At 42.3% G+C, this 15061-nt stretch overlaps 1 protein-coding gene across 1 annotated transcript; it reads left to right on the top strand.

Annotated features, from left to right (window-relative positions):
* The first annotated feature begins 142 nt into the window (after nucleotides 1-142).
* LOC134654482 (uncharacterized) lies at nucleotides 143-1108 on the top strand. Its single transcript, XM_063509924.1, has one exon. The coding sequence runs from the start codon at nucleotides 143-145 to the stop codon at nucleotides 1106-1108; it is 966 nt and encodes a 321-aa protein (XP_063365994.1).
* The last annotated feature ends 13953 nt before the right edge of the window (nucleotides 1109-15061 follow it).

Here is a 15061-nt window from a genome sequence, read left to right as displayed (position 1 = left end):
ATACCGCACAGTCTCCCTCCACTCTGCGCTCATCCTGGCTGGGATTCTCCCAATCGACCTCAGAGTTCGAGAGGCGGCCTCGCTATACGAGGCCAAAAGAGGTGTCCCGCAGCCGGGTTTGGGTGACAGGGAAGTGGAGAGAATGGCACCAGCCGCAGAAATGCCTCATCCTGCGGAGCGCGAAGAGCTGAAACTGATAAGCCTGGTAGACCAAAACGACGTCCACAATCACAGTAACTATGAAGTGCGAATTTACACAGACGGTAGTAAGATAGGAGGAGGAGTCGGAGCCTCACTGTCTATATGGCGGGGGGAAACTGAGACAAAAGCCCGAAAACTAACTCTACCTAAGTTCTGCACTGTCTACCAGGCGGAGCTCCTCGCAATTTGTGTGGCAACAAGAGAAATAAAAAACAGCAAAGCAAATACGTTTGGGGTCTACAGCGACTCCATGGCAGCCCTCCAAACCATTCAGAACTACAGTTGCCTCCACCCCCTAGCAGTAGAAGCGAGAGATAATATAAGAACAATATCTCACCAAGGCAAGATTATCGCTTTGCATTGGATAAAAGCACATGCAGGGCTGGAAGGTAACGAAAGGGCAGACGAACTTGCCAAGGGAGCAGCTGCGGACTCCAAACGTAAACGTGACTACGACCAATGTCCGGTTTCATTCGTGAAGCGAAACATCCGTATGGCCACGCTCGACGAGTGGAATCGGAGATACATTGCAGGCGAAACGGGTTCGATAACAAAGCTGTTCTTCCCGGATGCGCTGGCAGCGTACAAAACGGTCCGCAAAATCGAATTCACGAGTCCAGTGACACAATTAATGACAGGGCATGGTGGATTCTCCGAGTACTTACATAGATTTAAGTGCAAGGAGGACCCATCGTGCATATGTGAACCCGGCAGACCGGAAAGCATTCCGCACCTAATAGCGGAGTGCCCTCAGTTTGGCACACAGAGACACGAAATAGAAAACAAAATTGGGAAAGAAATGAAAGTAGAAAATATCAGTGAAATAATGAAAGACAAGTATATTAGAGACACATTCCTAGAATATTGTGGAAAAATTATAAAAATAGTAATAGATAGAAATAAGTAGATATAAGATAAACTATGTATATTATAATAATAAACACGAAGTTTATCTGAAACGAACAAACTGTAAAACTCTAATGTTAAAGATAATGCAAAATGTAAAACAAATAAAAACCCGGCTATGTAAATAAAACCCCCTATTCATAAGAAATATATATATATAATGTAAGATAGAATAAGAAATAAAGAAAAACCTGTGTACAGTCTTTTCCCCTACGAAAACAATATAAATAAATAAATAAAGAGTATACATAGGTGGGAGTCCCACCCACGTAAAGCATACAAGACGATGAATGAAAGAAAGAACCGTATGAAGAATGAAAGTACGAGAAGTAGAAAATGCGAGAAATGGTATGAAAGAATAACATAGATAAATAAAAACTCCGATCATGTTGGAGGATATGGAGGAAAAAAAAAAAAAAAAAAAAAAAAAAAAAAAAAAAACCTAACCTAACCTAACCTAACCTAACCTAACCTAACCTAACCTAACCTAACCTAACCTAACCTAACCTAACCTAACCTAACCTAACCTAACCTAACCTAACCTAACCTAACCTAACCTAACCTAACCTAACCTAACCTAACCTAACCTAACCTAACCTAACCTAACCTAACCTAACCTAACCTAACCTAACCTAACCTAACCTAACCTAACCTAACCTAACCTAACCTAACCTAACCTAACCTAACCTAACCTAACCTAACCTAACCTAACCTAACCTAACCTAACCTAACCTAACCTAACCTAACCTAACCTAACCTAACCTAACCTAACCTAACCTAACCTAACCTAACCTAACCTAACCTAACCTAACCTAACCTAACCTAACCTAACCTAACCTAACCTAACCTAACCTAACCTAACCTAACCTAACCCAGCGTGACATTGCATTATCCAGGACTAACGACGTCAATGCGGAAGTTGCCGCTGAAGCTTCAAAGACACTTCGCCCCATGATTACTTTAAAGGGTATATCCGTAGATGTTCCAACAAAGGATCTTGTTGATATTATAATTAGTCAAAATCAACCGCTCAAAAATATAATTAATGAAAGCAATAAGATTTCATTCCACTATAAAAAAGGCAACAAAAATCCTCGTTTGTATAATGCTGTACTCATGACGACGCCATCCACTTTTAAGGCCTTCATTCAAATAGGTAAAATTAATATAGATCACCAACGGGTGCATGCAGAGGAGCACGTACCTATCTTGCACTGCTTTAAGTGCATGCAGTATGGCCATACGCGAAAGCATTGTAAGGCTACCACAACCATCTGTTCACATTGCGCATCGTCCGACCATGAATATAAATCATGCCCACACCAAAAAGATCAGACCAAAACAAAGTGCCACAACTGCGATGCATTTAATAAACAAGTAACTGAGGACCAACACAAGCTAAATACAGCACATAGCGCTACATCAACTTTTTGCCCCCGAATGCGATCTATGATACAGAGAATAAAATCGCGCATTGATTATCAACCTAATTAAGATTTAACATATTAAAACTTACAAATGTAACTTTAATCTTTAACGAATTATATAAATTTGCAAACATTAACTCTTTTGTGGTAATGGTTTAACCTGAGCTGTTATTTAATAATAAGTAGTGTCATATTGTAACTTTAGTAGATCCTATCTGTAAAATACCTTTGTTATTCTAATAATGCACCATTTCGCTTTACATAAGAACTATCGTATTTATTGGTTTACGCTGATAAAAATTGCAGTTATTTGTCTTATCACATACCATATAAACCAAGAATTTTGTTAAAGGCTTAGAATTAAACTCTAATCTCTTGCAAGGGGGCGGTGGCCGGGCGGCCGCCCGCACTCACTGACTGTGGTGAGGCGGGCGGTCGGGCGGCACTTAGCGTCCCCTTAAAATTATCTATGCACTATCTTTCTCTTTATCACATGAACACTAAATTATCAATTAAAATAACTCGCATAGTAATATCCAAGATCTTGCAGGGGGACAGTGGCCGGGCGGCCGCCCGCACTCATTATTTTCTGTCATGGGGCGGGCGGTCGGGCGGCAGAACTTGTCCCCCCAAAACTTCATTTTAGGATAGCTGGTCGCCCGTATTATTAGCGAGGGCCGGTTATCCCTAAATTAAAATCAAACAAACACTCCAGTTACACTCAACACACACCTAATAAAAACATATTACACTCAACATGAAGTGGGGGAGTTTTTAGTCCGTAGGCGGCTGGGCACCATTCCCAGCTGAGTCGGACATAACCGTCGGTACGGGCCGGCGGTATACATGAGTATTTCCTCCCTCACCGCAAAAAAAAAAAAAAAAAAAAAAAAAAAAACCTAACCTAACCTAACCTAACCTAACCTAACCTAACCTAACCTAACCTAACCTAACCTAACCTAACCTAACCTAACCTAACCTAACCTAACCTAACCTAACCTAACCTAACCTAACCTAACCTAACCTAACCTAACCTAACCTAACCTAACCTAACCTAACCTAACCTAACCTAACCTAACCTAACCTAACCTAACCTAACCTAACCTAACCTAACCTAACCAAGCTCTTTTAAAAGTGACCAAATACTACCCGAACTTCATGTTTTTTGGCACAATTTTAGCCCTAATTGAGCCCGATTTTTTGATACCTTACTTACTTTCATAGCCCCCCTGGATCTTTAGATATTTTAATTTTTATACTTTTCAAATTTCTCAGTTTTTCAAAAATTCGTAACTCAGCCATTTTTCCACTTATGACCATTTTTTCTTTTTCTAAAAATCACTTTTTGTAATTTCTAAATAACTCTGTTCTCAAAATAGATTACTCTTATACAACTTCACATAAAAATATCTAACTTTCTTCACTTAAAAGTTGCGCCTGCCAGTGACCTACGAGCAATCTACGTTTTCATTAATATCTCCTAATCCACTCGATAGATTTTTCTAGTTTATATTTTATCTTGTAAAGTTAATTTTTTCCATCCTTTTTGTCATATAACACAACCTTGTATCTCCTACAGTTTTTAAAATAACTTCGAAGTTCACTTCCGTCGTCTTTTGACCTAACTTTTTCACATTTTTCAATAGTTTGTTCTACGAATCTTCTCTTAAAATTCTGAAACTCTGCACAATTTTAAAGCTCAATAAGCCCTATTTTTTGGTACTACTCTTGTCTCTGTACTGTGTCTGGTTACGGAGATATTCAATTTTTAGTGATTCTGAAATTTTCCAACTTTTCAAAAATTTATAACTCATTTGTTTTTTAACTTTTCAATAATTTTACTTTACAATAAAATCCGTCTTAGTCTATTCTAAATTTCAGTATAATAATATTAAATAGTTTTCTTACAACTTCTTAGTCTAATTTTAAGATTTCCTGAAATTTTTGCGGTGCCTGCAAGAATTATCGTAGCAATTGTTTTTAAACTGATTTTTCTTCACTTCTAGCCGGTAGATTTCTCTTGTTTTAAATTTGTCTAATAGATTTCATTGTTTTTAATAATTTCTTTTATATAAAATTTTCTCAAAAATCCTTCCTTGACCTTCAAAATTAACATCTCTTTTAAAAATTTAAACTATTTGTAATTTATTCATTTCTTCGCTAATTTTCGTCTTAAAAATCTCAAAATTTGTATGTTAGTAGCACTTCAGTAGTTGTATATTACAGTATTCAATTTGTGTTGATATCTCTTCTAGATCTTAAATTATTAATTTTCTAAATCTGTATTTACTGCAACAATGTTCCATTCACCTGTAAAAAATCGTTTACGATCTGCACAACAAGAACAGCACGAAGCTCATCCAGAACAGGTGCAGGGCACTCCGGAGCCGCCGGAGCCGCAGGGGGCCTCCCAGAAACAGACAGAGGCTAGCCTGCATCATGTTGATGGGCCAGACACCGCTCCAGCTAACTCTAGCGAAGTGAGCCTTATTAACATGGAAGTGCCTGAGCAAAATAGCCACAACCTGAATGCGACCTTCTCGCTTGCACGCGCCGGAGAGGTAACAGCTGATAAAGAACCTGCTGACGCTCGCAGGCCAGCGGTGGCATTCAACATTGACAGTTCTTGCGAGATGGAACCGCTTCAATTCAGTCACGACTCTGAAACCCCGCTAAACACATTGAACGTAAATGGTACGCAGGGCGGTCGACTCGACATAAACACTGACGTTAATAATTCGTCTGCCTTCCTTCAGCGTCTGCAGTCACAACCGCAGCGACAGCCGAAGCCACAACAACAGTCACAGTCGCAGCCGCAAACACTCACACTGCCACAATCGCAGCAGCCGCTGTCAGACCTGCAGTCACAAAATCCAACACAAACTGCTAAGCCTAAAACAAAGCTCTCTAAGAAACTCAAGCCAGAGGAGCAAATTGATATCGGAGCATGCGCATCTGATGTCTCTGATATGGACTCATTCTTTTCCGTTGTTGGCCACCTGGCTAAATTTACCAACAGGGCGGTTAACGAGGAGAAGAGCGTTAATAGATTAAATAAAGACGCCATAACTAGGGCGTCTTTCGAAATACTAAAAGCCCTCGACAAATGTAAGCACATTATGAAGTATGATATGCAGCCATCGAGAATGAAAGAGATCCAACAGGTGCTCGAGGATGCCAGGAGCCCTCCACCCGCACGAAACCTGTCTAGGCAGACAGACCTTCTGTCAACCCCAAGCAGAACAGACGCCTATGAGGGGCTGAATGAGATGGGCATGACTGGAGTAACTGAGCGCCTGAATGGTCTCACACAAAAGATGCAGGAACTTCCGAAAAAACATGAAACGGAACAAATAATAAGGGATACCATTCGTGAAGAGCTCAGAGATATAAAAAAGACAATACAGAATCTTCAAAGATACGCAAGAGATGACTGCGATGACGCAGTTCGTGCGATAGATCAGACTACGCGACCCGCCACAACTAGATCGCCCGTAGAAACTGACGTACGGCAAGGGGAAAGTGACTTCACCCCAGTATTATCAAAGAGACAGAGGCGAGCGCAAAAGCAGCTAACAAACTCAGCAATAAGGCAAATTGATACTCCTTCTCAACCAAGATATACCGTTATGATAGAATCAATTGATCCTAGGCACGGCGGTGATGAGATTGTGAAGGAGATAAAACAGAAAGTCGACGTCGTGCAAATGGGAATAGCAATCAACAATGTCCGTGTAACAAGACAGCAAAAGGTTGCAGTGACCTGTAACACTGAAAGCGACCGCAAAAAGTATGCTGAAGCTCTAAAGGAACGTACAGAGAAACTCACAGTCACCACGCCTCAGCTGCGCAAACCTCTGCTGCGTCTTGTAGGTGTCACGCCAGATGTCACAAATGAGAAAGTACCAGAGGCTGTGCTAAAACAGAACGAGAGCATGATCGGTGACATACCGCAAGCAGACCGACTAATCAGAGTTGTTCGTCGCTCTAAGGGCAGGACAGACGCGACGAATAACGTGGTCATTGAGGTTAGCCCTTCTATGTGGGCCACGCTTAAGGATAACAAGATTAGAGTAGGGTACCAAGTGATACCTGTATACGATCAATCACCGATCATACAGTGCTTCCGCTGTCAAGAATATGGACACAGAGCGTTAAATTGTGCAAGCGGAAACGTCTGCGGCCATTGCGCATCAGAACATGATACGCGCAATTGTCCACAAAGGGAGATCAGTAAACCCAGCTGCGCTAATTGTAAAAAACTAGGAAAAGAACATGATCACCCAGCCTACCGCTCAGACTGCCCAGAATGGCAAAAATGGGACCGGATAGCTCGGCTATCGGTCCAGTACTGCTAAGGGCAGCCAGATGCAACAACAAAGTCAAAATAATTCACATAGAACCATCGGGCCACTGAGAACAATTGACAAAATAATGCTAAAAGTTGTGCAAGCCAATCTAGGTCGCAGCCAACACGCCACCGAAGAACTAATAAGATGCACAATTAGCGAAAAATATGACGTAATATTTATTACTGAGCCATACACTGGGAATAGCATGAAAATGAGATATATACCTGAATATGACATCTATCAACAGAGTGACAAGAACATCACAACCAAGGCCTGCATTGCGGTTAGACGTGGGCTGGGTGCATGCCTTGGCATGATACAGCACTACACTGCCAATTTAGTCACTATACAAATTGTAACAAGAGACAATAAGAAAATGTATATGACATCTGTTTACATTGAGCCTAGAGATGACCCGGCACGAACACTACATCACATGGAGGAAGTCATAACATTATATAAACACCAGACGCACATAGTGTGTGGAGATCTCAATGGCTGGCACACGTCATGGGGCTCCTCCATAAACAATGATAGAGGCAAATGTATTTACGAAATCCTTTTTAATAGCGATATGGTCACATGTAATTTAGGCAGTGAACCTACTTTCGAAACTATTACCCACAATAGAATTAGGACTTCTATCATCGACCTAACTATTTCATCCGCAACTTATGCCCACAACATTGAAGACTGGAAAATCAATCATGCAATCACACCATCCTCTGACCATCACGCGATACAATTTAAAATAAATCTTACCAACAAAATAAAGAAAAAGACCTCATCTACTACCTTCAAATACAACACACAAAACGCTGACTGGGAAATATTTAATAACACGCTACAAGAAAACATGACTGCATCCGGCTTGCACAATACTAACATTGACAACTTAGATAAGATTCAACTGGACAACTATATAAACAATATCACAAAAACAATTTCTAAAACCTGTCATTCAACATTCAGAAAACCAACCCCCTTCATACGCATACCATGGTGGACACCTGAACTTACCATACTTAAAAAGAAAGTTATTTATCTACATCATCGTTTACAGGACCTAAAACGTGGCAATAAAGACTTGACCAGTATTGTTGCGGAGCTCACGGAGGCGCGGAACGAATACGCTAACAAGATGCGAGAAACGTCCACAAGCGCCTTTCGTGACTTCTGCAACAAACAAGGAAAGGATGATGTATGGTCAGTAACAAACCGACTCCTAAAATCAAAACCACAGTCACAGCCACCTGCCACACTGCAAATTAACGCACATAATTATACTAAAACCTCCACAGAAACAGCAGAAAAATTAACAACTAAATTCTTCCCGGATGACAACCCAAATGAGGATACTGCCTACCACACACAAATAAGAAATTCAGCCTTAGATGATAACTATAACGCAGACAATGAAATCCCATTCACAGTTGCAGAGGTCCAAGAAGCTATCCAGTATATGTCCTCCAAAAAAGCACCAGGTTTAGATAATCTAACTGCCGATATATGCCAACATTTCATAAATAATTACCCCAACTTAATCACAAATATATATAACAGATGTCTTATACTCAATCATTTCCCTACACCTTGGAAAACAGCTTATATAAAGACCATACCTAAACCCAATAAGGATAGTTACAATAGCTTATCTTCTTTCAGACCGATCGGTCTAATCAATGTTCTAGGCAAAGTACTTGAAAAACTCATCGCAAAGCGACTAACGTACTTTCTTCAAAAAACCCGAACATGTAGCGAACACCAGTATGGCTTTAAAGAACAGCGGTCTACTACTGATGCGCTGTCTAAAGCCATAAACTGCATTAGAGAGGCTAAAGAAAATAAAAAGCTAGTACTGGCTATCTCGCTAGACATTGAAGGTGCCTTTGATCATGCCTGGTGGCCGGCCTTGCTAAATGGTTTAAAAAAGGCCAAATGTCCCAAAAATATATATCAATTAGTGAACAGCTACCTTACAGAACGTGTTGTAATACTAAATTACGCTGATGCAACAGTAACTAAAGTGCAATCCAGAGGATGTGTCCAAGGATCAGTCCTTGGACCCATCTTCTGGAACACTATTATCGACTCCCTGCTGGACCAGAAGCTGCCTCAGGGCAACTACATCCAAGCGTATGCTGATGATGTTCTGCTTATTTGTACTGGGGATAATGTTGAACAATTACAGCATAATACCAACTGTATACTCCAACAAGTCCATCACTGGGGAGTAAGTAACAAACTAAAATTTGGACCACAGAAAACGAAAATGATCACTCCTACCCCGAAGGCCAAGGCTGCTCAGATTTATATGAATGGCGTTATTATAAAGCCTGACAGCGATTTCAAACTGCTAGGAGTGATCATTGACGAGAATCTGAACTTTATAAAACACAGCGAGTATATTGTCAAAAAGGCCCAGACAATATATAAAAAACTCTGTATTTATATAAGGCCAACTTGGGGAATCCACGCTGGAAACGTTAATACCATTTACAGGCAAGTCATCGAGCCAATCATAACTTACGCCGCCGAAATCTGGCACTCTGCCACGAGCTATAAAAAGGTATCAAACAAATTACTTAGTCTCCAGCGTGGGTTCGCCCTAAAGATTATTCATGGATTTCGTACTCTGCCTACAGTGGAATCAATTGCACTTGCTGGCCTGACTCCACTGCACCTAAAGATTAAAGAGGTGGCCTCTACAGAGCTGGTCAAACGCTGTCAGATATCAGAATACTTACCTGACGACATAAGATACGACAGGAGAGTCCCGGTAACGGAATTATTACATCCTGCTGAAAGGATAAACATAGAGATATCCGAGGTAGTAAACCAAGAACAACTGGAACCCTATTATGATGATGTTGATATGCATAGAGCATACACTGACGGTAGCAAATACAATGGTATGGTCGGTGCAGCTGTTATCATTGACTACCCTGATGGTAGGAGCTACATGCAAAAACTCAAATTACATAGCAGCTGTACCGTCTTTCAGGCTGAGTGTTACGCCCTAGAACGAGCCTGCCATGAATGCCATGTACGGGAATTACCTAAAGTCACTGTCTTCTCGGACTCTAAGGCCGCTTTAATGGAGATCTCAAACCGCAGCAGTACCAATAGAATTGTCAATAACATTCACAAAATTCTCCACAGGGTCAGGGAGACAGGGAAAACAGAAATTAATTTCTGCTGGATCAAAGCTCATGTCGGCCTCGACGGCAACGAACGAGCTGACATGGCCGCTAAAGCTGCAGCATCTTCACACAAGCCTCCTGACTACGACCTCTTCCCACTGTCCTATCACAAACTACATAATAAAAAGAATATTCACACACTACACAACAAATGGTACGTAGATAGTCAGACCGGGATACACGTGAAAAAGTACCTGCCTGACATAGATTCTATTAAGGCACTGCGTGGATCTATGGAAATCTCATTTCAACTGACGCAAATATTAACTGCCCACGGTTATAATAAAACATATTTGCAACGTTTTAAAATAATTGACGACAATACATGCCCATGTGACAATGTTACTCCACAAACGATCGAGCATTTACTGAAGCAGTGCCCAAAGTACGATTACTCTCGGATTAAACATGAAATTATATGCCAAAATATCAACGTAGACCCATACAACTTAAGCAGTATTATTACTAAAGAATCAACAATAGAGTCATTTTCAAAATATATAAATAGCATAATTAACAGTTTAAAGAAATTTAATAACACATAATAATCAAATAAAGTATACATAAACATGAGATAATGTTGTCCGTATTCTTTGCGGAGGCATTATTTCTCACAACAGTAAACGGCTGTGTCGCGGGAGCTCATTTAACCGAGTCCCTGCATACAGCCACACTTACATAGAAATATAACAAACAGTTTCAGGGTGATTGGTCGCCCGTATTGTAAGCGAGGGCCATTCACCCATAAATAACAGTTTATTATAAAAAAAAAAAAAAAAAACCTAACCTAACCTAACCTAACCTAACCTAACCTAACCTAACCTAACCTAACCTAACCTAACCTAACCTAACCTAACCTAACCTAACCTAACCTAACCTAACCTAACCTAACCTAACCTAACCTAACCTAACCTAACCTAACCTAACCTAACCTAACCTAACCTAACCTAACCTAACCTAACCTAACCTAACCTAACTCTGTACCAAACCTAACTCTGTACCAAACCTAACTCTGTACCAAACCTAACTCTGTACCAAACCTAACTCTGTACCAAACCTAACTCTGTACCAAACCTAACTCTGTACCAAAGAACAAGGACCCGCTTCTGGTTCTTAAGAGCGTCCTCTCAGTGAATACAGATGAGGACGTTCTAAAAGCTCTTAGGAACCAGAATCGGGACGTCTTTCGCGGCCTCGGCGAGGAGGAAGACAGGGTGGAAGTCAAGTTTAGGAAGAAGGCCCGAAACCCACTCACGAACCACATCGTCATCAGTGTCTCGGCCACAATATGGCAGAGAGCACTGGAACAGGGTAGCGTCCACATAGACCTCCAACGCATCAGGGTAGAGGATCAATCACCGCTGGTGCAGTGTACGCGCTGTCTGGGTTTTGGGCATGGAAAACGATTTTGCAGAGAGCCGGCGGACCTATGCAGTCATTGTGGCGGACCCCACCTAAAGGCTCAGTGCCCCGAATGGATCGCAAGAGAACCACCCAAATGTCGTAACTGCGAAAAAGCAAACCTAGGCGATGTAGAACATAACGCGTTCGACTTAGTATGTCCGACACGGCGCAAGTGGGATGACCTGGCGCGATCAACTGTAGCGTATTGCTAAAGGCACCCAAGGCGAACAAACTCTATATCGAGTAGCCCAAGCAAACTTGCAGAGGAAAAAGCTGGCAACAAGTGAGATTCTTGTAGAAGCAGAGAAGCGGAAGATAGCAGTAGCTCTTCTGCAAGAACCTTACGTTGGAGGGGCAAAGGAAATGAGGAGTCAGAGAGGTGTGCGAGTCTTCCAGGACACCAATGCTGGGGACGGGACTGTAAAAGCAGCAATAGCCGTTTTTAATACAGACCTCAATGTCATACAGTACCCAAAACTCAACACAAAAAACATCGTTGTGGTGGGAATCAGCACCAACGCCTGGGAGATTACGCTCGTCTCATTTTACTTTGAGCCCGACCAGCCAATTGACCCCTATTTAGAACATCTCGCAAGGATTAAGAGGGAAATTGGAAAGAGCAAAATGATTATTGGAGGGGACGCAAATGCAAAAAGCACATGGTGGGGCAGTCCAGTAATCGACCATAGGGGAGAGGACATGCTGGGTGCACTCGATGAATTAAACTTAAACATCCTAAACAGAGGAAAAATCCCGACTTTCGATACCGTTAGGGGAAACGTACGATATAGCAGTTACGTCGATGTAACAGCATGTTCTTCCGATATGCTGGACCTGGTGGATGACTGGAAAGTGGACGAAGGATTAACGAGCTCGGACCATAACGGCATAGTATTTAACGTGTATCTCAAAAAATCCGCAGGAATAAAGATCAATAGAACAACTAGGAAGTACAACACAAAGAAAGCCAATTGGTCTACATTTCATGAGAAATTTAGACAATTGACCCAGGAACACCAAATCACCAAGATAAAGCTAGAACAAATAGACACCACAAATGAAATAGAAACAACAATCCAAGCTTATACCGAAATAATAACAAAAACATGCGAAATAGCCATACCCAAAAAGAAAAACAATGAAAAACTTACCTTGCCGTGGTGGTCCGAGGAACTCGCCGAGATGAAACGAAGAGTCTCCACCAGGAAGCGCAGAATACGGTGCGCAGCCCCTGTACGAAAATCGAAGGTCATCGAAGAGTACCTAAAAGAAAAAGAGGAATATGAGCAAAGAGCAGCTAAAGCCCAGGTCGAAAGCTGGAAGGACTTCTGCCAAAAACAGGACAGAGAAGGATTGTGGGAGGGCATTTATAGGGTCATAGGAAGGGTAACAAAAAGGGAAGAAGACTTGCCACTCCAAAGGGACGGCAAAATACTGAACGCCGCTGATTCCGCGAAGTTATTGGCAGAGACCTTTTTTCAAAAGGACCCTGTCAATAATGACAACGAACACCATCGCCATATCAGACAGAAGGCCGAAAAAGTGAATGAAAGTGAGCAAAGTACAATTTGTGAACCTCCATTTACAATGGCGGAACTAAACTGGGCCACAAAGTCTTTTAACCCCAAAAAAGCGCCAGGAGAGGACGGCTTCACAGCTGATATATGCTGCGAAGCCATCAAAAGCGACCCCGACCTATTTCTAACGCTCCTAAACAAATGCTTTGAACACCACTACTTCCCCAAGTCCTGGAAAGAAGCAACCGTGATAGCCCTAAGAAAACCTGGCAAAGAAAATTACATGGAACCAAAATCCTACAGGCCAATCGGACTTCTCCCAGTGCTGGGTAAGATCTATGAAAAACTACTAGTAGCTCGACTGAAATACTATCTAATCCCACGCATGAGTACCAGACAGTTTGGATTTATGCCACAAAAGAGTACCGAGGACTCCCTCTATACCATGATGCAACATATAAAAAGGAAATTAGATCAAAAGAAAATCATAACTGTAATATCGTTGGATATAGAGGGAGCCTTCGATAGCGCCTGGTGGCCAGCAATAAGAGTCCGACTAGCAGAGGAAAACTGCCCACTGAGCCTGAGAAGAGCTATTGATAGTTACCTGACAGACAGAAAGGTCAAGGTAAGGTACGCGGGAGAGGAGCACTGCACAGAGACTAACAAGGGGTGCGTGCAGGGCTCCATAGGTGGACCGATCTTGTGGAACCTCTTGCTTGATCCACTCCTAAAGAGCCTAGATGAAAGTGGAGTTTACTGTCAGGCATTCGCAGACGATGTGGTTTTAATCTTCGATGGGGAATCCGCAATAGAAATTGAGAGACAGGCCAATGCAGCACTCGAACGTGTTCAGGCGTGGGGTGTGAAAAATAAATTGAAATTTGCCCCACACAAAACTGTTGCAATGGTAGTTACCAAAAGACTAAAATACGACACACCACGACTGAGCATGGGCGCAGTGAGCATAGAGATGTCAAGAGAAATCAAGATATTGGGAGTAACCATCGACGATAAACTAACATTTAACTCACACGTGGCGAATGTCTGCAGAAAGGCGATTGGAGTGCATAAGAGATTAGCAAGAGCGGCAAAGGCGAGCTGGGGCCTGAACCCAGAAATAATACGTACGATATATGTGGCAACGGTGGAACCCATCGTCCTCTATGCCGCAAGCGTGTGGGCACCGGCAGCAAAGAAATTGGGAACAATAAAACAGCTAGCAACTGTTCAGCGGGGGATTGTGCAAAAAATGTGCAAAGCCTACCGTACAGTGTCACTAAACTCGGTCCTGCTGCTGACAGGGATACTGCCTCTCGACCTCCGAGTCCGAGAGGCAGCTTCACTATATGAAGCTAAGAGGGGAGTACCCCTGCCAGAACTGAGAGATAGGCAGGTTGAGCGCATGTCGGCAGCTGCGGAAGCCCCGCACCCTGCAGAACGAAGCGAGGTAGAAATTATAAGCCTGGTAGACCGAGAGCAAGTAGATGCGCACAGTGGCCACGAAGTCCGCATCTTTACAGATGGAAGTAAAATCGGAGGCAAAGTGGGCGCAGCACTGTCCATCTGGAACGAGGCGGCCGAAACCAAGGTTCGCAAGCTTGCCCTACCAAGCTACAGTACTGTCTACCAGGCGGAGCTATTGGCGCTGTGTATATCAACACGGGAAATCAAAAAACACAAGGCGAAAACGTTTGGAGTCTACAGCGACTCTATGGCTGCCCTCCAAACCCTAAAAAACAGCAACTGCCTTCATCCTCTAGCTGTAGAGGCAAGAGAGAACATTAGATCATGTAACATCCAAGGGAAATCTATCTCAATACATTGGATAAAGGCACATGCAGGATTGGAGGGCAATGAAAGAGCTGATCAATTAGCGAAAGAGGCCGCTTTAGACTCCAAACGAAAACCAGAATATGACCTGTACCCGGTATCTTTTGTCAAGCGGAGCATTAGATTGGATACGCTTGACAAATGGAACAATAGGTACATGAACAGTGACACAGCGTCGATAACGAAGATATTTTTCCCAAACGCGGTTGCGGCATACA

Source organism: Cydia amplana, chromosome 15 (assembly GCF_948474715.1).
Source record: "Cydia amplana chromosome 15, ilCydAmpl1.1, whole genome shotgun sequence".
Classification (NCBI taxonomy): domain Eukaryota; kingdom Metazoa; phylum Arthropoda; class Insecta; order Lepidoptera; family Tortricidae; genus Cydia; species Cydia amplana.
Note: the sequence above shows the minus strand (reverse complement) of the source record. Positions and strands in the feature narration are given on the sequence as shown.

Excerpts from the sequence above, each read along its gene's own strand:
- LOC134654482 (XM_063509924.1), top strand. The coding sequence starts at position 143 with ATGGCACCAGCCGCAGAAATGCCTCATCCTGCGGAGCGCGAAGAGCTG.